The sequence below is a fragment of the Condylura cristata genome, unplaced genomic scaffold (assembly GCF_000260355.1).
Source record: "Condylura cristata isolate star-nosed mole 26May11 unplaced genomic scaffold, ConCri1.0 scaffold00035, whole genome shotgun sequence".
In the NCBI taxonomy this organism is placed as follows: domain Eukaryota; kingdom Metazoa; phylum Chordata; class Mammalia; order Eulipotyphla; family Talpidae; genus Condylura; species Condylura cristata.
The window spans coordinates 7299725-7322871 of NW_004567136.1; the positions used below are offsets into that span (position 1 = coordinate 7299725).

Consider the following 23147-nt stretch of genomic DNA (forward strand, 5'->3'; position numbering starts at 1 on the left):
CATTATTTTTGTTATTTTCTCGCCTGGTCCATTATACTCCTGCTATGAGTGAAACCATCCGGTATTTTTCTTTCTCTTTCTGGCTTAACCGGACGACTTTTTAAAATTAAAACGCGTGTTACATAGAGTTGACCATCGTAGCCATCCTCAGCTTGGGACCCCTGTTAGAGCCTCAGCGTGTTGTGAACCCGAAGCTCCACACACCTGACCGCAGTACCTACCTGCCCCTCCCACGGGCCGGGAGAACTCCCCTCGCCGCGTCTTCTGTCTCCTGTGTGCATTTGCCCGAGAGGAGAGAGGCTTGCGCCTCTCTCTCGCCTCATGCAGGGGTTTCACCAGGGCACCACCTACCAGCGGGACTCAGGGCTGCCTCGGGCCAGAAGGGAGCCACAGTGGACACCCCAACTCTCTATGCGTCTGGAGCACGTAGAACTGTCATCAGCCCAGGGAGGGAAGGTGGGGGCCTCACCGGGGCTATTCCTGAAACCTGCATGCCCTGAGTTTCTTTGCACAGCTCTGTGTGCGTGTCACACCATGAGGACTCGTTACCATGCTCTTTCTTTCCACCTCCAGTATTCTTTGATGTTTTTGGCTAAGATTGTTTTGATGTGTTTGGCGAAGGTGGACACCACAGGGAGTGTTTAGATTGTACCTTGAAACCCTGTACTCCAACTCCGAATTCTCTTTTCCCCCTCATAATTTTCAGTGTTCATTCTCCCACATTTTCATGTTTTAAGTTGAGGTTTTCCAGTTTGGGTCCAATCCTAATGCTGAATATTTCTGGAAAATCTTGAATTATGGCCATTGGGTGGTTCTCAAAATATCAAAACAAGGAAAAAGTTATGTGCTTTCTCCTTCTTCACCCAGGTTTGGGGATAGGTAATTAAGACATGACTTCAGAATTGGCCTGAGGATGAGCCAGCAAAGGAAAAAAAAAAAAAAAAAAAAAGGACTGCTCTTTTATTTTTGAGGAAAAAAATGAGAATAGTATAAACGAATGTATGCTATTTTTCCCTGTAGGAAAGAATAGTAAATTGCACAAAGATCTTAGCCTCAGTAGCAGTGTTTGAAGACAGCCCTGCATCACGCATGTGCAATTGCATCTGTATGACCGGTGCTGTGTCCAGTGGCCCCAGGACTGGATGGCCATGCCATGGCCCATGGACATGAGTATGTCCTGATGGCCACCGCCCCAATGGGACAGTTTTTTCATCATATATTTTTATTTCACTTTTAAATTTCTCACATTGCTGTCCATTTTTGCGTATTATTTGACTTCTCCCCTCACATGTAATCCCCGAATTCTCCTGCCACTCAGGCACCCGTGACCATCACCGTGGTCCCTTGTGCTCACCCTCCCCTCTTTGGGCCCCTCCTCCCAGCTTGGAGGCCTTGGGTCTGTGGTTTTCCTGCAAGTTTTGTCTTTTTCCTGATCCTTTGTCTGGTTTCCCTATGCCCCCCTGTAAGTGAGACCATCTGATGTTTTTCTTTCCCCCTGGCTCACTTCACTTAGCACAAGCCCTCCCAGCTCCACCTCTGTTGCTGCAAGCTGCCTGAGTTTTTCTTACAACTGGGCCAGGGTGAGAGGATTCACCAGAGACAGAGTGAGGAGCAAGAACAGGCTGACTGAGGAAGTGCACTGCCGAGGGGAGCAGCCGGGAGACAGGAGCTGTCTGCTGCACCATGTGGGTCACTCCCTGGCCGGGGATCGAACTCAGGCCCTCAACAGCTGGTGATAGCCTGATAGTGCTGCGATTCAACCCTTTGTACCACCACGGAGGCCCCTTGGCATTTTTTCACCAACTAATTTAATTCTGTGTGAGAGAGAGAGACATTCCAGCTCCAATCATACACATGTGCTTTGGGGGGGGATTCTCATTTCCAGGCATGTTTTAGCTCGAGAAAGCCGTTTAAATAAAACCTGGTATCTATTCCTCACGTACATGTGTTCCCATAAGGCTTTACCTATGAACACTGAAATTTGAATGTCATATAATTCTTCCTGGATCAAGTTTTGTGCAGTTGTTTAATACTAAAGTCTAAAGAATAGAATTTAACTTTTATTTAGAAATGTACATATTTTATTCATTTGTACTTTGTTTTAGATTTCTAGGAAAGCTGCATCAGCAGCACAGCTCTCCCATGCACGGCTCCTGCTGCCAGCACCTTGCATGAGTCGCACATTTGTCATGAGTGATGGACCCAGCTGACGCAGGGAAGCTAGGAAGCCCCAAGCCTATCAGATTTCCTCTGCTCTTGCTAGCATCTTTTCTCTCTTCCAGGAGCCCATTCAGGATACTGCCGAGTCACTGAAGATGGTTTCATATTTACGTCTCGCCTACTCTTTTCTCCCACGATAGGTATACAATATGTTTCAGCACCAGAGCCTTGGAATAAAAGTCAACATCCAAGTGACCAAGCTGGTCCTGCTTCGGCAACGGCCTGTAAGTCCTGTTGGTGCCTTGGCAACGAGGATGTGTGACGTCCTGGGTGTGCTGGGTGCTGGGGGGAGGAGGGAGCTGCTCAGGGGACTGTCCAACCTGCCCTCCGTGGCCTTCAAGTGGCAGCTGTGGGGCCTGGGATGTCAGGGAGAGGAGGGCGGGCGACTCCCACTCCCAGAGGTTGGGCGGTCCCACGGCTCAGATCCCAGAGGGCACCCCGAGCTGTCACCCTGGCATGTCCCTTCACCCCAGCAGGCTCTTGTGCGTGCACAGGCTTGGCAGTGAGCACGGCCACACTGGAGCCACCCCTGCTTCCCCCACTGTCAGATTAACCGTGGCATTATTTTCTGGTCTTTGGGTTGAACACGTCCCATGTGGCAGCAGAGTTCTACCTGAATCAGAATCAGACCCTGAGTGTGAAAGTGAGGGGCGATGTTTATCTCAAGTATACTGCTTATTTTTTTTTTTGCTAAATGGAGAACTGAAAAGTAGACCTGATCTTCACTTAAACTTATAAATAAGGCCCTTCTGATGGCTTCCCTCTGGGTTTCTGCACCCGCCTACCTCTGTTAAGTCAGTGTTTGGGGATGTCCGTCACTGAAGGACACCCCAGCTAGACACTGTCCCCACCTTAAGTGAACATCGACTCTTTAGTTGGAGCATAAAGTGTCTTCCCGGAGCTTCTTTAACGGCCCCCCAATTTCTTTAAGGCCAAGTTGTCCATCGGGCACCATGGTGAGCGCTCCCTGGAGAGCTTCTGTCACTGGCAGAATGAGGAATACGGGGGTGCACGGTACCTGGGAAACAATCAGGTTCCAGGAGGCAAGGACGATACTCCCCCAGTGGATGCCGCTGTGTTCGTGACCAGGTAAAGTGCATTTGTCTGTAATGAGTCTGGGCAGGAAGAGACGTTTCCCTTTGGAGGGGAGCGTGAGCATCTTTTGGAAACAGGCTTAGAAATCAAACCTTGGAACTCCTGTGTGAGCTTCAGTTTGCTCATCAGTGAAATGGGGATAAATGACAGCGCCTCCTAGAGGTGGGAGGATGAAATGCATGGACAGCACTTCCCCCAGTGCCAGGTCACACTCAGCCTCAGCCTCTGTTGCTATCAGTACTGAAGTCCTGGGTATCCCAGAGCCCAACACCTCCAAGAAAATTCATCTACTCCCTCCCCACAGCAAGTATCAGGCTCACTGAGAAAGAGCTGGCCTATAGTTCAGGCTGTGTCCACTCTGGGTCAGCACTGTTGGGGAGTGTGGGCACCCCGAGCTCCCTGTGGGAGGAGGCCATGCAGGGACATGTGCTAGCCCGACCTCGTGGAGCACCTTGCACAGGGCCCTCTTGGGGACGCAGCAGGGGGCGGTCACCCTGAAATTCACATGGAAGCTCCCTGAGAAGAAAGGAGCTAAGCTTCTTCATAGGCTACAGACTCAAGTCTTCGAGAAGGAAAGGAAGCCAAGGACCCTGCAGTGAGAGCCTCCCATGCGGGCGGCCGCCAGCTGCTGCAGTTTCTCCTCAGAGACATGTACTCTCACAGTTTTGGAGACCAGAAGCCTGAAATCAAGGAGTGGGCAGAGCCAGGCTCCCTCTGAAGGCTGCTAACCCCTGGCGGTTGCCTTAAACCACTCCTGTCCCTTGTCTTGTAATTACATCACTCCAGGCCCCCTCCATTGTCACTGTGATCAGATGTCTTTCTCAGCAGGATGCTGGCTGGTCTGCTGAAGGCCCAGCTGGATCCAGTGTGATCTCATCTGAACTTGATTAGCTTTTCAGGGAGCCCCTTTCCGGATAAGGTCACATTCACACATGCTGGGATTAAGAATTGAGCATATGTTTTTGAGAGACTCTGGAAATACACAGTTGACCCTTGAATGGTGCAGATTTGAACTGCACAGGTCCACCTATGTGCAGATTTTCTGGTAAACAGGTGCTGTAAATACAGGGGATCCATACAAATGGTCCAGGGCTGTAAGTGCATCCTTTCTTCTTTATGATTTCCTTAATGATATATTTCTTCTCTAGCCGACTCTTGTAAGAACACAGTCTAAATAGGTGTAACAGTGCTACAATAAACATAGTGGTGCAGGTGCCCTTTTGAATTAATGTTTTTGTGTCCTTTGGGTAGATTCCAAGGGTAAAATTGCTGGATCATATGGAAGCTCCATTTTTAGCAATTTGCGGGAACTCTATACAGCTTTCCATAGTGGTGGGACCAATTTGCATTCCACCAGCAGTCTAGGAGAGCTCCTTTTCTCCATGTCCTCACCAACATTTGTTGCTTTTTTTTTTTTTTTTTTAGTATGTGCCATTGTCACTGGTGTGAGATGGTATCTTATAGTGGTTGTGATTTGCGTCTCCCTGATTATGAGTGATGTTGAACATTTTTGCATATACCTGTTGGCCATTTGCATTTCCTCTTCCTCTTCTCTTTAGCTCTTCTGCCCATTTTTTTTTTTAAAGATTTATTTATTCGTACAGAACTGGGGTACAGGCCAGAGATGTGGAGGGTAAGAGGATTCACAAGAAACAGCAGGGAGCAGAACAGGCAGATCGAAGAAGAACACTGCTAAGGGGAGCAGCGGGTGGGTCAGGAGAGGTCTGCCGCACCATGTGGTCATCTCCGGGGCAGGCGGGTATTGAACTCATGTGGAAGTGGCTTAAGCTTCTTAGTGCTGTGCTTTAACCCGCTGCGCCATCAGGGAGGGCCTCTTCTGCCCATTTTTTGACCGAATTATTTAGTTTTTTAATTGAGTTTTATCAGCTTTTTGTGGATCTTTGTCATCAGTCAGTCCCTCATCATTCATGTACCAATTGCCCAAAGTGGTTGATTGGATCAAGAAAATGTGGTATATATACATACATACATATATACATAATGGAATATTCCTCAGCAATCAAAAAAGACAAACTCATGCCCTTTGTGGCAACATGGATAATGCTAGAAGGGATCATACTCAGTGAGATAAGCCAGAAATAAAAAGAAAAATACCAGGTGGTTTCTCTCTTAGGGAGAAATGTAGAAAATCCAAATAAGGGATCAGGAAAAAAATTCTAATAAAGTAAATATAAAAATCAACAGGCAACTATAAACCAGAGACATTTTGCAAGGAGGGAGAGAGGAATAGGTTCGAAACAGGGTGGGAAGACCACAAAGGTCTAAGGTGATGGTGCAGAGGTGAATCAGTGATGGAAATTTTATAGTGACTATAACCAGGGTTAGAAAAATGAAAAATGATGTAAAAATATACAAAATAAAAAATATATTATTAAAAATTCATAAATAAATGTAACATATCAAACAGATGTTCATCAATGGTTTATGTCATTGGTAAGGCTTGTAGTCAACATCAGACTATTAGTAGTTGTTTTGGGGGGTTGGGGAAAGGTTGCACCTATAACTTGTTCCAAGGTCAACAGTAGATGTGATTATTTCACTTCAGAGTTCTCCGAGGACAAGTGATTTTGTTTGGTTGCATTATTTGAAGAATGTAAATAAAATGTGCTCTATGTTCACATCAAAATCTTTTAGAAAACATTTTTGACAACTTAATCCATTAGATTGAAAATAGCAAATTTTATTAGGGTTGCCATATGTATAGCACTTCAAATTTTTGGTATTTTTTTTAATTTCAGGAAATATCTCTCCAAACAACATGCTTTCTTTTGTCTGAGTTTAAAAGTATACTTGTGCAAGGGAGAACTAAGTAGGGTTATCCCCAACTTAAGACTTTGATTTCATGTCAAGAAAGTGGCTCTTCGGTTGCATACAAGCCCATAATCTGCCGACTTCCCAGCCAGCTGGGAAGTTCTGTGACCATAAGCCCAGGCAGCCCCCTCACCTGCCCTCTTAAAACACCTGCACTCACAGTGCCACTACCATCACCAAGCACACCCAGTCAGTCACCCTTGCATATGATCCGCCAGTAAGCATTCAAATGTTCTACCTTGAGACATTTGCTGCTTTAACCAAGATGGGTTTACAAAAATAAGGCAACATTTAAGAAGTCTGTTCCGTAATTCTGATCACCTCTGGCACACAGGTGCATTAGAAGATACGGGGGCAAGGGATGACCACGACCTGGTTCTTTCTTGGGACCTGGGTTTGCCCACCCTGCTCAGTGCTTGAAACCTCATGCCCAGCTGGAGAACACGTTCACTGCACAGAGGCCGCGGTGACTCCAGGCACTTTGAAATGGTTTTTGGAGCCGGGGGAGCCTCTGTACAGTATCTTCTGGATTGTGGTGTTGGGGTTATGGGTGGTGCCCTTTGGGGTTGGGTTAGCTGGAAGAGAAAGCAGGCGCCTTTGTGAACCATGTTGGTATTTGACTATGAACGAATGGGATTGATTTTCCAAATGATAATTAAATGAGGACTACAACCTTTTCTGGATAGGAGCTGTACAGTACATCTTTCGATTATGCAGCAAGACTTCCAAGGTTGCTACTTTGGAAGTGGTTTGTGTAAGTACATATGAAATGTTTTGTTAAGAAGAATAACCTGTGGGAATTTTTCCTACATTATTTATTTGCATTCCTGCTCCCTCCTTCTTCGGATGGAAAGTGCTTGCAAGTGGTCTTGGTTTGGGAACAAGTAGCTCTTTATTTCCTAGCAGCAATAAATGTTACCTAAATTAATGTTGACATAGCTTCAGGATTAGCACGTTCACAAAACCTCCATCAGCAGACACGACACACCCTCAGCTCAAAGTGTTGCCTGTTCCACTTGCTTTTTCCTGTCTCCCAACTCTGCACTTACCACACTAGAAATACTTTGCACAAAAATGTTCCTTCTTATGTCTCACATCCAGTAAGATAGTTCCTTGTGGGTTTGGCATGAGTGTGACTAGGAGCCAAATTACCTGGCAAGAAGATTCACATGTTGGCTGACCCTTTCATACCAGGCCTCCAATGAGCTGGGCTGTCTGCGAGCTGACCACTCCTCCCTTTTCCTCAGGAGAAGCAATGATGACCCACAGAGGCCATCATTTGAGACCAGGTGTTTGTCATCAGGGAGGCCATGGGATGAGAACTCAAAGAACCCCCTTCAGTCAACAGAGTTGACTACTTCAAAATGGTACCTGGTCCCACCTGTGAGCAGGCGCTGTCCACCATCTTTGTTAAGTTCTGTCCAGTTCCCTTCTGCCACACTGATGACCACATGCCCTTTCTCCCTTTGTCCAGGTGAAGTAATGGGTCTAGGTTTCCAACACACCCCACTCATCACTCTGGATAGCCCAGCCTGGTCTTTGCATGTGTGTGTGTGTGTAACTTCTAAAACATATGACTTCAAAGCATGTCAGAGCAAGAATGTTGAGGTAGCACACTTCTGCCCTTTTGTTCTGAAAAGGCACCCAGCCAGTGGTTTTTCCTTGCCGTCTTTACTGCCGTTGACTAGTCTTCTAGAAGGTCATGTTTGACAGAGAAATCAAGTCATGAGATTTCCCTTTTTAGCTCCTTATTCTCTCCCTTTTGATAGAGACTCCTTTGGTTTTGGGCTTGAATATAGGGGGAAGAGGAAAAATCTTGAAGGCTTTTTTTCTTTGTTAAAATTGTCTTAACAGCATACACACATTTGTGATGAAAAAGTTAGAAAATACGAAGTAGGCGAAGCCATGTGCGTTTCAGGCTGGGCTGGCCAAGCTCTGGCCCTATCTCTGTTGTTATGGGGTCATTATGGGGTCACCCTTCAGAGCAGTCCCACCGCCCCTGGCCACCTGCTCTGCCCTGTCCTCTCGACTCACGGGTAGCTCTTGCCTGAGGCACTGGGCCTGGATGGGGACTTCTGCACATCTAAGTGCATCCTGCAAACCCGCAGATCTGGAATCTGGGGGTCTGAATGAGCAGGTGGAATATTGAACAACCCTCAGGTGAGTCTGAGGCAGAGCCAGGGCTAGGAACACGCAGGCTTTGCTCCAAGCCTGAGAAGCAGCACATGTGGTTATGTTTGGAGTCACATAGACAAGAATGTGCTGTGGGTTGGAGCAGGGCTGAAATGGAGGCAGAGGGAAGCGGACTGTAAGCTGTTAGCCTCGGGGGCCACACGTGGCCTGCACTGTCATTTGCCTGGTGTGAATGCAGGTCAAAGCTTTCCCCGATTAGATTTTGACAGAGAATGGGGAGGAATTGATGGCACTGGACTCTAGTGGGGGGTGGAGTATCACAAGGGGCCAATCAGGACCTGCCCTTGCCTCACACTGCTCTCTTGGCCCGTTCTTCTTTGCCAGGCTTTGTAAAATAAAATGAGATTAAGTGGCATCAGCGCACACCTTTTAATCTGAAGTTGTGCTTGTGTGTATTCAGAGACCTGCAGGTGAGGGGGTGCTTTCTCCCAGCACCCTCTGGGCCCCCTTGTGAAGTGAGTACGGGGCCCGAGAGGACAAGTGCTGAGGCACAGCTAGTGCGGCCCCCACCCAGCTCCCACGCAGGACGCTGCCCCACCCAGCTCTGTGGTGGGTTCCTGACCCCAAAGGACCATTCTGGTTTTGGAAAAGAAGGAACTAGACTTCTCCTTTCTCCATGAGAAGCCAGAGGCCGGAGTGGTCTCTCTGGAGCTGCAGGCCCAGGGTTGGGCCAGATTCCAGCATTGCCACTGTCTTATGCATCTACCGCTGCAGACTTGGGAGACCCTTGGGACTTGAAAGGGCAGAACTTTCAGGAAGACTTTGCTGTCTTCTCATACAGCTGACCCTCAGTCACTCCCCATGCTCACTGCCGCCCGAGCAGAATAGCTTGGGAGTCTCTACAGAGAGGCCATGTTGACCAGTCGCCTATGGCCAAACAGACATCATCTTCAAAACGTTCTCAGCTTGGGAAGGAGCCCTTCTAGCAACTGAGTGTTAGCGTGGAGTAGTGGCTTCTGCGTGGTGACAGGGGCCGCCAGCTGGGTGTGAGGTGCCTGGGGACTGTGGGCCAGTGCTGCTAACTGGCGCGACTCAACTCACGCTGCTCTGGGAGGACGGCTGACCGAGATCCTTCGCTTGCCTTCAGCTCTCTGGGGGACTGCACGCACCTGATGTGTCATTTTGTTTTTTCAGGACGGATTTCTGCGTACACAAGGATGAGCCGTGCGACACTGTGGGTAAGTTCAGAGTTAGACTGACAGTCTGAGGAGCTGATGTCTCACTATTGCCTGGTGGTCACTGGGACTTTCTTGATCACTTCCAGGCTAGTGTTGCTGCCCACGAGCATGCTTTGCAGTTTCTGTTGCCTTTATTTATTTATTTTCTCTTTCTTGAGAATTGGTTCTTTGACATGATTTAACTTTTTTTGTTTCCCTGGGAAGTTTTGAAGTTTTTCATGGCAGAAGGTGTCTAGAGAAAGGTGAACAGGGATGTGAAAAATTAAACCAAGAGGGGACCTACCAGGCTGCCCCACGGAGGTTGTGGGTGGCGCTGAGCCCCATAATCATCACCACAGGAGGGGCCACGTGCATGACAGTTGTCACGAGACAGAGCTCTCTGGTCTGCTTTTCCCCACAATGGTCCTCACCAAGTGCCCCAGAGGTGATGGGTGACACTCTGAGCACGCCCCCTCCACCAGCCTGGCCACCAGGCTCGTAGCTTTCTGATGAATGCATGAGTCTACTCAGGAGTACCGGTGCCAACACAGAGCCTGAAAGCATATCTCCTTCATCCTCTTCCGTCCCCCCTTCGCCCCCCACTGGCCATTCCCTTGCCCTCCTGCCCCGTCCCCTCTCTCCTATCTCCAGTTATATCAGACTTGCTCTTGCCGTCGTGTCGCTTCCACCTGGGGCCCCAGGGCCCCTCCCCCAACATCCTCTAGCGGTGACATCTCAGTGAGGCTGGGATGTGGAGTGGCATAAGGTAATTTACCAACTCCAGGTCCACTCCGGGCTTCACTGGCTATTACATACATTATTTGGGGGTGGGGAGGAGGGGGCGCGGGGTGTTTTTATCGAAAGTGTAGATTTTTCCAGCCATCATGACTGGCAGGAACAGAGAGGTCCGGGCCCGCCTAGCAGCTCCCTCAGCTGCCCCTGGAGTGTCCTTCCTCGTTCCCTCATTCTGGATGCCCCATATCTGTATTCCATCTCTCTAATTTTGTCACTCCAGCTTCCGGTTTATTTTTGTATTTTGTTTTGATTCCACAGAATGGAAAAAAATGAGCCCTATCACACACTTTGTCAATGCTAAGAGATTTCAAACAGCTGCTCTCCAATCTCAAGGCACTGCCCTGGTCGGAGGGGCCTGCACCCCGAGTTCTCCAAAAACATAGCTGTAGTTGTCCCTTTGCACCTGAGTGAGTCGACTTCGGGACTCCCCCTCCTGCAGGTGTCCAGGACCCCACAGTATCTCACATGCTTTGGGTCCAGACTTAGTCCAGCTCCACGCCTCAGGCCTGCCTGTGAATCGGCTTCCAAAGGAGTATCCAGCCTTCAGCGGCACGTCAGCTGTCTCGAGCTGACAACCCGAGGTCTTTAGAAAACTCACCTGTTTGTCAGAAGCTCTACAGTGTTTACCACTGTGCTCTCCACTAGGCTCCGTTGTGAGGCTTTGTGAAAGGCTTCAATTTAAGGGGTCAAATCTGCCTCCAGCAATCGGGAGCAGATAGGCTGGGTCAGTCCCCTCCTCACCAGATGATAAAACAGGCCGCCGGTGAGGGAGGAAGCTCTCACTCCCTCGTTTGCCAGAGCCCACTTCCCACATATTCAGCTTAGATTTCTTGGCTCGTAGGCCTGAGGAACACTAAAAAATAGCTACTTCAGGCAACTAGTTTCTCCTGTCTTCCCGACCACTTCAAGTGTAGCTGGAGAGGATTTTCTCCAAAAAGGCAACTACGATGTGTCTGGCTGTGGGAGAGGATCTTCTGAAAGCCCTTTGTAGGAGCTGCCTCGCCTCAGAGAGAGCAGAAGTGGGCCAGCTGGTGGTGGGGAGCGCCATGTATCTCGGTCCTGTGTCTCAAGGTCATGACGAGGTCCTGTGTCTCAAGGTCATGTATCTCGGTCCTGTGTCTCAAGGTCATGACTCAAAGTGTATTTGAGTGTGTGCACGCACCTTGGTGCACACACACCTCAGAACCCACGCCTGCCCGGCGTGTGAGCATATGTGGAGACACGCAGCGTGGACCAGCCTGGAGGGATGAGGCCAGGCGTCAGGGCCCCTGGCAGAGCGGGGAGGCGTCTTTGTGATCTTCGGGCGCACCCTTCCCTTGTTTAATTATTCAGGGCCAATGAGGACAATGAGAATAGCTCCCGGCAGTTATGGCCACCAGACGTGTGGGTCGGTGGCTTCCAGGCTTCCCTCAAGGGCTTTGAGCCAGTCCCATGCTCAGGAGGGAGCCTGCACCCTCCATGTGTCTCCCAGGCACTTTAAAGAGTTCGGTGCCTACTGGGCCTCCCACCTGGCATCTGCTGACTGCAGCGTGAGGGGAACAGGTTCTCCATGGCCCTGGGGGCTGAGAGCTTGGGCCTTGGGTGTGCTCCGACTTTGCTATGGCTGAGAGGAAGGCAGACATCCAGTAAAAGCTTTGCGTGGAGACCACCTCCTCCCTCACTGGCTAGGGCAGGGGCAATCCTCAGGTGGGGCACACCTGTCTGCTTTCATTGTCAAGGTGATGACATATCTCTGACATGTTTCTGCTCTCCACTCCCCTCCCTTGGTCCCATAACACTAGGCAGGTCAAGGAACCCGACGACCCAGCAGATGTCCTCATATGGTGGCACTTCTAGAACCTTCCAGGGCTCCCTCCTGGAGTGCTGGAGTGTCCTCCTTCCATCAGGGTCAAAGGCACTGTCTTCATCATCTCTGACTGGTATAACAACATAACACTGATGAGAAACTTAAACAGATTTATTTCTCACTTTTCTGGAGACTGAGAAGGCCCAGGTCACGGTGCTGACCTCAGCGCCGGCGAGGCAGCTCCTACTGCAGAATGCCCTCACGTGCCGAGAGAAAGCTCTGGCTCCTCCGCTGAGCAAGCACTCCCACTCGGGGGGGCTCCACCCTCACGCCCTCGTCCACATCTGCTTGCCTCCCGAAGACCCACTCCCCACTCCCATCCCGGGGAGGTCAGGGCCTCAGCACGCGAGCTCGGGGAACTCAACATGCAGCTCATAGCAGGTGTCGGCTCCGCACATCCCCAGAGCCTGGGCGCTGGGCCAGGACCCGCCCCTCTGTGAACTCAGCCTTGGAAAGTTTAACAGCCCTGCTCAGCACCCCTGCCCCCCGCCTCTACTTGACAGATGGGGAAAGCCCGGCCTTCGGTGCCGCTCCGGCCGCCTTCGTGGGTGGTGCGGGAGCTGAACCCAGCGCAGCTGCCTTGTGTGTGACGCTCCTGTGGCGGACGCTTCATGTTTTTGATTCGCTTAGTCCTCACACCCCGAGAAGTGCCACAGCCCGCATGCTCCCAGAGGGAGAGCCGCAGTGCAGAGAAGGGGGTGCTGGCGCCTGTCAGGCCAGGGCTGGAGTGGGAGGCAGCTTGCTCCAGGCCACTTGGTGTGTAAGTGATGGAGCCAGAATTTGACCACCAGTAATTCAATTCTGGTCTCAACTAGACTGGACTTTCAGTGATCTGAGTGCAGTATTTTTTGTTGTCGGGCCCCCAAATGCTGTTTGTCTGATGGATGCCATCAGTGACTGACAGCTGGCAACTAACTAGTTCGCTGTGAAGCCTGAGGGTGGAAGCCCGACCTCCCCTGGCACGTCTGTGCTCTCACCTTTGTCTCCCTGCAAGTACGAACTTGCCCGTCATCACTTTTACCCAGCATTTTCTTCTTCGTCTTCATCGGCGGTACCGTTCCCAGACTCTTCTCTCGTGGACATTTTCTTGCCCGTCATTCTGGAACCTCAGGGTGCAGGCCGGGGTGGTGGCTGTAGTGGAAGGCAGGCAGGGGAGCAGGCCCAGGAGGCAACTGACCCCCCAGCCGCCACGATCTTTACACACCTCTCTGGCATCCTCCCTCGGCCTTGGGTTGTCTCGCCATGCCGGAGAGTGACGCCCCCCACCCCTTCTCCCCACCTGCCGGCACAGGTGTCCACACTCACACACGCCCTGCTCTGCGGCCCAGGTGTCCATAATCATAGGTGCGCGTGCCGGTGCCCATGCCTCTCGGCTCAGGGCACCTGTGCAGCCTGGGAGTCGCGCCAGGGCCCAGGTGGTATCTGCAGAGGCTGGCGGCGGCCAGAGGGCATAAACAAGCCTGAGTCACTGCACTTAACCCTGCGGTGGTGAAGAGGAAAATCGGCGGGCGGGGGCGGGGAGGCCGGCCATGGAGGGAGCCCCGTGGCTCCAGGAGGCCCTGGGATGAGCCCCATCGTGCCTGCCCAGAGGGGAGAGCTGTTCAAACTGGGGCCCTGGGGCCCAAGCACAGCGTTCGCTCCATGATGGGCCCATGTCCAACTTGGTTTTGGGGTGGGCAGTCCAGCTGGCATGGCAGGAAGTTGATATTTTTTATAAATAAGGATTTAAAGAGGGGCCACATGGATTGTGCAGAGCTAGGTTATAGAGACCTGGGGTCTCCTTAGGAATCATCTGAAGGGTGGAGGGTGGAGGCCGGAGGCCGGGCCTGGGGAGGGCTGGACCATGCTGACGGTCAGCCCAGGGCCACTGCCTTGCGTGATGTGGCTGGGGCCGCCTTCCTACTATACGTAGCCGAGTGGCACCCTCTGTGTTTCCTGTCTTCATCATATCAACGCCTTTTGTGTACAACGTAGAAAAAGCTGTGACTTGGGTCTCCAGACAACTTCCCTTGTCCTCTTGAGTGTGTGGTAACCTGGGGGTGGCCAGTCAGTCCCCGGGGAGTTGACGATGATGAGGATATCGAGTCTCACCCTGACAGACTTCCCCAAATGTCCTGCATCTCATGGCGTTCAGATTCTCGCAAACCGCATGTTGCTCACTGAGCAGCTGGAGGGAGCAGTTTCCAGAGAGCCTCTGGTTCCCCGGCTGGTTCGGAGCTCTGCCCCAGGGCAGTGGGGCCCTGGGCTGGTCTGTATGAGGAGAAGACAGCAGTTCGGACTCAGGTGGTATTTATGGGGAGGGAACTGCACTTCCAGGTGAGGCCCACAGCCCACAGGAGTTGCTCCATCAGCGCTGGTTGGCTGGTCTGGGCTCAGCCCAGGCCCAGCGGGCGCCAGGGGGTGCTGATTGTGACAGGCACTCCTCGGAGGAGTTAATGGCCCAGTTAAGGTTCTCAGGAGGGACTCCCAGAGCACAGCAGCAGCACTGCTGGGGAGGTGTCAGCCCATCCAAAAGCCCATCCAAACCCTCTGCATCTCTCCAGAGCTCTGTAATGTGTGTTCCCACCAGCTTTCTGGGGACTCTGATGCAGTTCAAGTTTGAGAACCACCAGTCCTAGCCTTGGTGGTTCCGAGAAGCAGGAGCTCTTGATTCTGCTGGTCATGGGCCTGCGTGCTTACTCGTGTTCAAAGCGAGCACGGGTGAGGAGACTTCCTCTTGCCTGCTCAGGACAGCTGCAGCTTTGCAAAGCCCAGAGGCTGAACAGGAAGACTGGCAGGGAGCGCGGGATCCCCCGGGCCCCAGGGCCGCAGCCCGCTTCCTCCAGAGCAGCCTGTGGGTGTGACTTCACTGGCAAATGGGAGCCTGGTCCTGTCTGAGTGGCCCTGAATCCCATTCCTCTCGCCCATTTCCCAGAGACCCTTCTGGCGTCCTGCCTCACATAGAGCTCTCAAGGTGGAAGGGGGCTGCTTCTAAGACGGGGCTCTTGCCTGGTTCCGCTGGTTCCCGGGTTGTAGCCCATGAAAATGAGTTTGTTTGGAATTTTGGAAAAAGCTAACTTAGTGTTTCCTCCCTCAAGTTCTCTCTGCTTTTCTCTTGGTAGGTTTCATAATAGTCCAGATATTTTCTATTGTCTCCTGTACCCCATGGTTACAAAATTAAACAGGACCTAACAGCTGTGCTGGGGCTGTTGGGGGGCGCCCCGGGAGCAGTGGGATGGCCCGTTGCTTGGCCTTGGCTGAGCTGCTGATTAGATGGAAGGGTTCCCAGAGGGGGGGGAGGACCCTGGGGCCGGCTGCATGGGCCGCCTACAGCTTTTCCTTTGCCACAGAGCTCTAATTGCCAAGATAAGCATAAGCTTTGAGATAAAGTAGAACCCCCAAGAGGTTTTCATCTTGGAGAAAGAAATAAGGACAGTTACTGTGCTGGGCCAACAAGTCGTCCTCCAGACCCAGCTCTGCACAGCCTCTGTGTGAAAGTCGGGGGACATGCGTGGGCCTCCCCATGCTGTTGACCCTCTCCAGTCTCAGCTCCAGCCCCAGGCTGCAAACTTGGGCCTGCGGGCTCTCCCTCTGGCATCACCATGGTTTTGTTCCTTCGTTATTTTGCTTCTTTCCCATGCCACACACGCGTGAAGTCAGGTGGTGTCATCTTTCTCTGACTTATCTCATTTAGCATAATCGCCCTGAAGACGCATCCACCTTGCTCCACCTGGCAAATTTCATTCTTTTTTTATGACCGAGTAGTAGTCTATGTGTGTGTATTGGTCTTTTTTTTTTTTTTAATCCATGTATCTGTTGAAAGACTTTGGGTTGTTTCTCTCTCTTGGCCACAGTAAATAATACTGCAGTAACCATAGCATCTTTCTGAGTTAGTGTTGTCGTCATCTTCAGAAAAATACTCAGAAGAGACCTAGATTAGATGGTGTGTCTGCTGATATTCTGGGGCCTCCCATACTGTCTGTAACGGCTGCTTCTGTTACGCCCCTGCCCCTTTCCACACCTCGCCAACTCTTGTTACTTCTCTTTGTTGTGACGCTGGTAGCTGTGAGGCGGTACCGCACTGTGGCTTTGATTGCATCTCCCAAATGCTGAGTGATGGTGACCATCTTTCCTTGGACCTGTTGCTCATCTGTGTCTCTCCTTTGGAGAAAAGCCTATTCAGAGCCTCTGCCCATTTTTTAAAAAATAATAATTTTGTTGTTTTTATATATTTTTATATATTTTGGAAATCAGTCCTCGTCACCTACAGTTTGCAGATATTTTCTCATTCCATAGGTTGCCCTTCCACTTTGCTGGTGGCCTCCTTCCCAGTGAAGAAGCTTTTCTGTCTGAGATATTAGACGAACTCCCTCTTGTTTATTTTTGCTATGGTTTTCCTTGATGTCAAACCAACTTTTACACAATTTTTAGGGACACTGTGTATAAGAAACAAAATTAGGGTCCTCCCTGGTGGTGCAGCGGGTTACAGCATTAAGAAGCTTAATGCTGTCACTTCAACATGAGTTCGATCCCCGCCTGCCCTGGAGGTGACCCATGGCGCGGCAGACCTCTCCTGACCCACCCGCTGCTCCCCTCAGCAGTGTACTTCGTCGATCTGCCTGTTCTGCTCCACACTCTGTGTCTGGTGAATCCTCACACCCTCTGCATCTCTGGCCTGTACTCCAGTTCTGTACGAATAAATAAATCTAATATATATATATATATATATATATACATATATATATATATATATATATATATATAAAGAAGCAAAACCAGGCAGTGGGGCTGGGAGGGTGAGACTGGCATTACCCCCAGCGGGTGGCACCCCCACCCCCACCGCGGAGAGCTCTGTGCACCATCTCAGCGCAGACCCTAAGCGTGACTAGCAGTGTCTGTGTGTAGAGCTGTCATGAAGGTGGGGTGACATAAAGCCCCAGGCAGTCTCTGGCAGAGGCTCCATCTGTGTCAGCCTGAGTCAGCCCTACCCAGGGGCAGCGGCTGGCCAGGAAATGGGCTGGGGGCAGTGAGGTGATGGTTCAGGTACACGGCCAGAGAACCCAGCTGTGTGACTCTGAGTCCAGCACTTCCTGACGTAGCCCAAGGCTTTCTAGAATAAGCAGGGAGGGGTCCAGCCCATGGAGCATCTGTGTCCCACCAGTGTGTTTTCGATTAAGAAGAGAGCAGACTCGCTGGAGTGCTTACAACTGCCCTGCCTGCCTTGACGTGTTGATCTAGGAACACCAGAGGGTCCCTCCGCATCCAGTCCTGCTGTCATCTCCCCAGGCTTCCAAAGCCCGTGGCCGATTCACAATCAGCACCTCTGTCTTGAGGCGGAAAGATGAGGGTCAGGGAGGGAAGGGGGCTGCAGGGGAGAAGCAGGCCTCTCGCCCTGACTGTGCCCTGCAGCCAGAGGCCCACCTGCAAGGACTGACACCGGGCTGGCCCAGTTTTCCTGGCTCCACTGAGGAAAAGTGTTCCCTGCAGATATTTATAGACTTTCTAGAACTGCCTCTGGCCAGGTATCCCCAACCAACCTGGTTTTCCTTCCTCTTTTATTCTGAGCCATATTTCTTCATTACTTCAGCTGAAGGGAGACAAGTGTTGACTCTTACAACAATCCAAGGAGGGCGAAGTCTCCTTGATTCAGCTTTGTTATCTATTAAGTGCACGAGTCAGCATAATTGATAAGTGAAATGAAGGTTCAGGAATTAGATGTGGAGACTAGGAAGGGAAACCACACCAAAGATTGATTCTGTGTTTGTGCTCAGCCCAAATTTGAGCCCAAAAGAAGAAAAATGATGAGGGATTACACATCATTCAGATCTCCAGGGGGTTACTGTAAGCTTACATAATACAATCATGGATGAATCCAAAGCTGGAAAATGTACTGTTGGCGCTCAGAAGAAAGCAACAGACGAGATTTAGCAAAAGAGATTTAGGGAGTTCAGAAAACGCCAGCACCTGAGCAGCGAGGACGTGATTCCAAGCACCCCTGTGCCGAGAGTTCACCTTGAGCAGGCTGAGAAGTTACTCATGGTGGGAGGTCAGCTCTGGAGAGGGCCTGATCCTTCACACTGAAGGGTCAGCTGGTGAAACATTTAGAAAAACGTGGTTTGATTGCAGATGGTCCCTGGAGTGGGGATTGAGCGCTCCCAGGAGAAATTGACTGGGGCCTCTTCTGCCTTCCCTGCCCGGCCCAGGTGAGGGGGGCCGCTCATTGCTCATGCCTGGAAGAAGGTCATTATGCCCGCGGTTCCAGTGGCTGGGTCATGAAGTAGGCAGCACGGGCACACTGGGAAATGTCTTTAATGAAATGAGAATTAGCCAGAGTTAGATGCAAGGGGCCATTGCGTTCCACATAGCCTCAATTAAACTTTCCACTGGATTATCTGATAATAAGTAGTTTGCCTGGGGGATTTCATGCTCTTTGATAAATGGCTTGAGTTCAGAGTTTAAAGCCACATAGGCCATCATGTAGCTCAGAGCTGGAAATAATGAGGCCCGCCGTCGCTGGAGACAGTGCACTGAAGTCACCCCCGTGCAAGTACTCATCTCACACACAGCTTTGGATTACCCGCCCCCCCCACAGGGGGCGCTCTGTGGGTGCTCCAAGGGGAGGGGCTTCCAGCTCTGCCCTTCCTCTGGTGCCACTGGACTTGTCAGTCCCGGAGGGTGGGGGCGGGTGCAGGGGCTGCCTTCTGGGACTGTCCTCTCTAGGAAGGGTCCACTGCGGCCTCCTTCCCAGGGACGGTGCTTGTCCCCTTGCCCTGGGAGGCAGAGAGGGGACGGCCTTCTCGGTGCGTAGCCCGGAGGGGGCCTCATGCATGTGGCCTTTGCTTCTCTCGCTAGGTGTTTCCATGGGTGGGGATGTCTTTGAATCCATTTTGTAAGTACCTTTCCTCCAAGTGTTATGGTTACCCAAGAAGTGCTTTTATTTAAACAATAAATGAAATCTAGTGCTTCCCCTGCTGTGGCCTGAAGCAGACATTAAGATTTCTTTATCTTTCGGGAGCTTTGTGGCCTGCATGCGGTTGCTATTTTCACACGGTTCTGATCCAGCCTGGGCCCTCCATCCCTCTGTCTCCCAGGAAGGGGTGGCCTGGGCCCTGCCTCTGGCAGGCTGCAGTGCTGGCTGCTTCTCCAGCTCTGCCACTCCCTGGAGAAGATCCCACAGCAGAGCCGCTGCTGTTCAGCCTCTGCCTCAGCTCTCAGCTGGTCCAGTGGAGTCTGGATGACAGAAGTCTTCCCGGTCTGCACCTGAACACCCTTGGAGCGGCTCCTGACGTGACCCGGCTCTAATGCAGATGACAACGGGTGTTTTTCTCAGTTAACACGCTATGGTTCTCCTTCTGACCTCACTTTAGTTCTGTTCATGAAGCCGTGGCCAGGATGCCAAGAATTTCAGCATGGACAGTGCCAATTTATGCCAATTCCAGGGCTGGCATGGTATAGGGGCAGAGAGGAAATTTCTCCCAGCCCTCTTCTTGTGCTGGTCAAGCTCTCAAATTAATTTTGGCTCAGCAGGGAAAAAAAAACTAATGGCATGTGAATAAGCAGTCCACATACACGTGGACTCTAAAGCCAGTGGGGCAAAGGTTTATCTCCTGAGCTAAAGAATGGGATGAGGCCTGGAGCTTTAAGGAGAGAGGAGAGACTGCCACAGTGAGGTGAGGGTGACAGGGCGCAGGCATGTTCCTACTCCGCAACTAGATATTTGCTCTGCTGTCTACACAGGCTTCTCTGACAGAAATCCTAAATCTGGGTAGTAGTCCCAACTTTTGTTCATCTTGGCACTCAAGGGAGTGGTAACTTTTCTTTTGAGGCTGAAAGGTCTCCGTTGGCCTCAGCTCAAAATAAATCACCTGCCGAAGGGACACGTCTGACCTGAACACTTTGGGGACACCTGTTCTTTGATGTTCTCTCAAACTATATCTGCTCCATGTTTTGTGTTTCTGGGGTTCAGGCCTGAAAAGCCTGCCATGTTATTTTTCTGGTTGATCCCTGTTTATCTTTGGTGACGTAACTGCTAGGACCCTTGTGCTTCTCTGTCTTTCAGCCTCCCAGCTGGTCAGACACAGCCCCACAGAGGCCTTTGGGCTTGTTTCTGAAGAGGCTGGGAAGTCCTGCTCCTCATTCAGCTCCCCGCCCCCTTCCCTCTGGGCCCTGGCTCTTGACTGTCCTACTGAAATCACATGCACTTTCTGCCTTGATTGAGAAGTAACTTCACTTTTTTCCACAACCATACAGAGGAGGGCTGTCTTAGAACCCCGATGGGAAACCTTCATGCTGTTGTTCAGAGGGCTTCTGTAAAGTCGTTCGATGTGGTTTTGGCACATGAGAAGCTGCATTTTGCTGCAATAGTCAGTTTCCTTAAGTATAAATTCAGACTACAGGGGATAGGGGACCTGGCTGGCTCTAGAGCTCCCCTGCCAGGGAGGGGTGATTTGGTCCCTGCAAGCCTTGCAGACTCCATCACCAGGGGACCTGGTACTTGTGATGACCCCTCTGTCCAGGTGGGATATTAGTGGCCAAATTTGGGGTATTTGTGACCTTGCCTACTCAGTTCAGTGCTTCCTCTGCTACCTCTGTCCCCCAGACCTGTGGGTGGCCTTACTGGGGACCAAGTGCAGAACTGTGGGGAGCTCTGGGGTTGCACCCAGACTCACCCCAGCACTGAGGAGGTCCCCTCCCAGGAACGCCAATGCCCAAGGCAGCCAATACAGGACAGAGAGCTTTCTGTGTCCCTCTGGGGCTACTTTGGAAATGGGGGGAAGGTTAAGACGGATCAGAGGGTACCCCGAAGACTCCATGCCCTTTCCAGCCACTGTACTTGGGCTCAAGTGCAGAATTTTTTTTTGCAGCTTTACAATGGCAAACATTTTCTCTATCAACCCCTTTGAGTGCCTCCACCCCCTCAAAATCCATGGTGACAGGCTATCTGGTGACTCAGTAACTTAGTGCATGTCAGCATGGCCTTCTGCGCTCATCACATTTGCATACAAGCCGCAAATGGCTGCGGAGGAAGACGCTGCCGCTCGGGAAGCCTGCCCGTGGCAGTGCTTCCTGGGTGCACTGTGCTCCCTTCCTTCCGGCTGCCCCCAAAGTCACCCACTTGGACATTCTAAATAAACGCCAGATAAAACCCCACGGTTGTGCTGTGTGTGGACACCCCGCCCATGACTCCCCAGGACAGAGCCTCTGCCGTCCTGTGGGGCTCATGGCCCAGGCTGGGTCACCTCCGTGCCCTGCCCGTGGTCTCTTGGAAAGGCGGGGTCCAACCACCAGCCTCAAGAGAGCAGGTCAAGGACAGTGCCAGTGGGCAGCACTGAGATGTGGCTACATACCCATGCAGAAGTGGCAGCGAGAAGCCTAGGGGCTGCATCTAGCCTCACAGGTATTTTCTTCCTTTTTTCTTATTAGTTTTCTAATTTTGAAAGAAGTGCTTTTCCCTTCCCTGACTCTCATTTCTTGAAAAGTTCTGGCAGCTCCAGGCTCACACCCCACAATCCGTTGAAGCTAAGCAGTGGTGGCTCCCGTTAGACAGTTTCCGGTTCGCCACAGGCCCCCACATGCCCTCTTGTCTCCCTTCTCTGATGCTCCGTGGCAAGTGGCATTCAGATGGTCACTGCTCCTTCCCTTGGGTTGCATTTAAGAGGGAGCTGGAATTCTCTTTATCCACAGCTTGTAAAGAAAAATGGGAAACTGATAAAATGGATAGAAGTTTCGGTATTTCAAGGGGCCGTATGTGAAAGCCTCGATTTCTTCACAGAGTTCAGTAATGGAAACCCTTTGTGACAAGAACGCTAGCAAAGTGTGGCTGCGTCAGCATCACAGTTCAGAAGGCCATGTAAGGGAGCTGCGTCACCATGGATACCTGCCTGGTCTTCGCTGGCCTTTGAGTTCTTGTCCTGAAAGGGCCCTTTCTCCATGGCAGCCAGGTGCTGTCACGCACACGAGGGGTTGTCATTGCGCAGAGACACCTGACACACTTCAAGGCGTTTAAGGCGTGTGGCACCCTGGTGTCTTCCCCGGTGTGACCCGCCATTACTGTGACCCCATATCCACACATGCCCTGGTGGAGGAGCACTGCCCCCCACGGCTCACCCTGCTTACTAGGCACTCGCAGGGGTACCAGGTCAGCGCCCTGGGGGTGGGGGCCCCGGGGTCCCGCCCAGGCATGTTGCCTAAGCCCCACGCTCGCTGTCAGATCTGCCTCCTCCGGCGGAGGGAACAGGCTTTCCAAAAGATCGGGACAGACAGAGCCACACTTGTGCTCATCACACCTTTCTGTTCAAACCTGCTAGGTGCGCTTTGATCTGCGTGAGCCGGCAGGGCGTCTGGCTCCCCCGCCAGCACTGTATTAAGTGTGATCCCTAGCCGGATGCCCGGATTTAGGCTGAGAACTGTGAGCACCAGACGGCACATCCTCGGTGACCTGGCCTGTGCTGCCTTCCCGGGACTGATTGTGCTATTCATGCTCAGTTCACATGGTCTTGTGTGGGATCTGCTGCGGCTGTGAGGAAGTGGTTGCAGCCCGCACTGTGACAGGGCTGTGACAGTGGCGAGGTCCCACGGCCAGCAGTGTGCACTACAGCTACGGGGTGCTCCATCTAGCAGGTGGTTTGGGGGACATGCCACCTGGCCTGCTAGACCACAGACTGTGACAGGACAACAGGGCCCCGAGAACATCGCCGTGGCCCTCATATGGGGCTTCTTGGATACCCAGAACTACCACCAGCAGAGATAACAGCTGAAGACCAGGCAGCCCTGGGCACCAACAGAATGAACCAGCAGGGCCGATTTCCGGCCCTGCTGTAGAAACAGAGGCGTGGAATGGGCAGAATTGCAGACATGTTCGCAGCTGCTCGGAGCCCATTCCACAAGCCTCCACTGAGGGTGCTCTTCCTACCCTCTTGTAGAAACACCTTTCTGGTCCTTCCTGGTGGCGTAGAGGCTAAATCTCAGCATTGTCACACTAGCACCACTGTGGCCTGAGTTCCATCCCCCGCCCCGGAGGTGACTCACAT

General features: G+C 51.6%; 1 protein-coding gene across 1 annotated transcript in view; it reads left to right on the plus strand.

The window, feature by feature from the left end:
• ADAMTS17 (ADAM metallopeptidase with thrombospondin type 1 motif, 17) overlaps positions 1-23147 on the plus strand; it is a 195371-nt gene that overhangs the window by 39328 nt on the left and 132896 nt on the right. The window contains exons 5-7 of the mRNA XM_004692959.1: positions 2361-2444; positions 3152-3309; positions 9475-9518. Of these exons, the coding sequence (XP_004693016.1) occupies positions 2361-2444; positions 3152-3309; positions 9475-9518 (286 nt within the window). The remainder of the gene's footprint in view (positions 1-2360; positions 2445-3151; positions 3310-9474; positions 9519-23147) is intronic.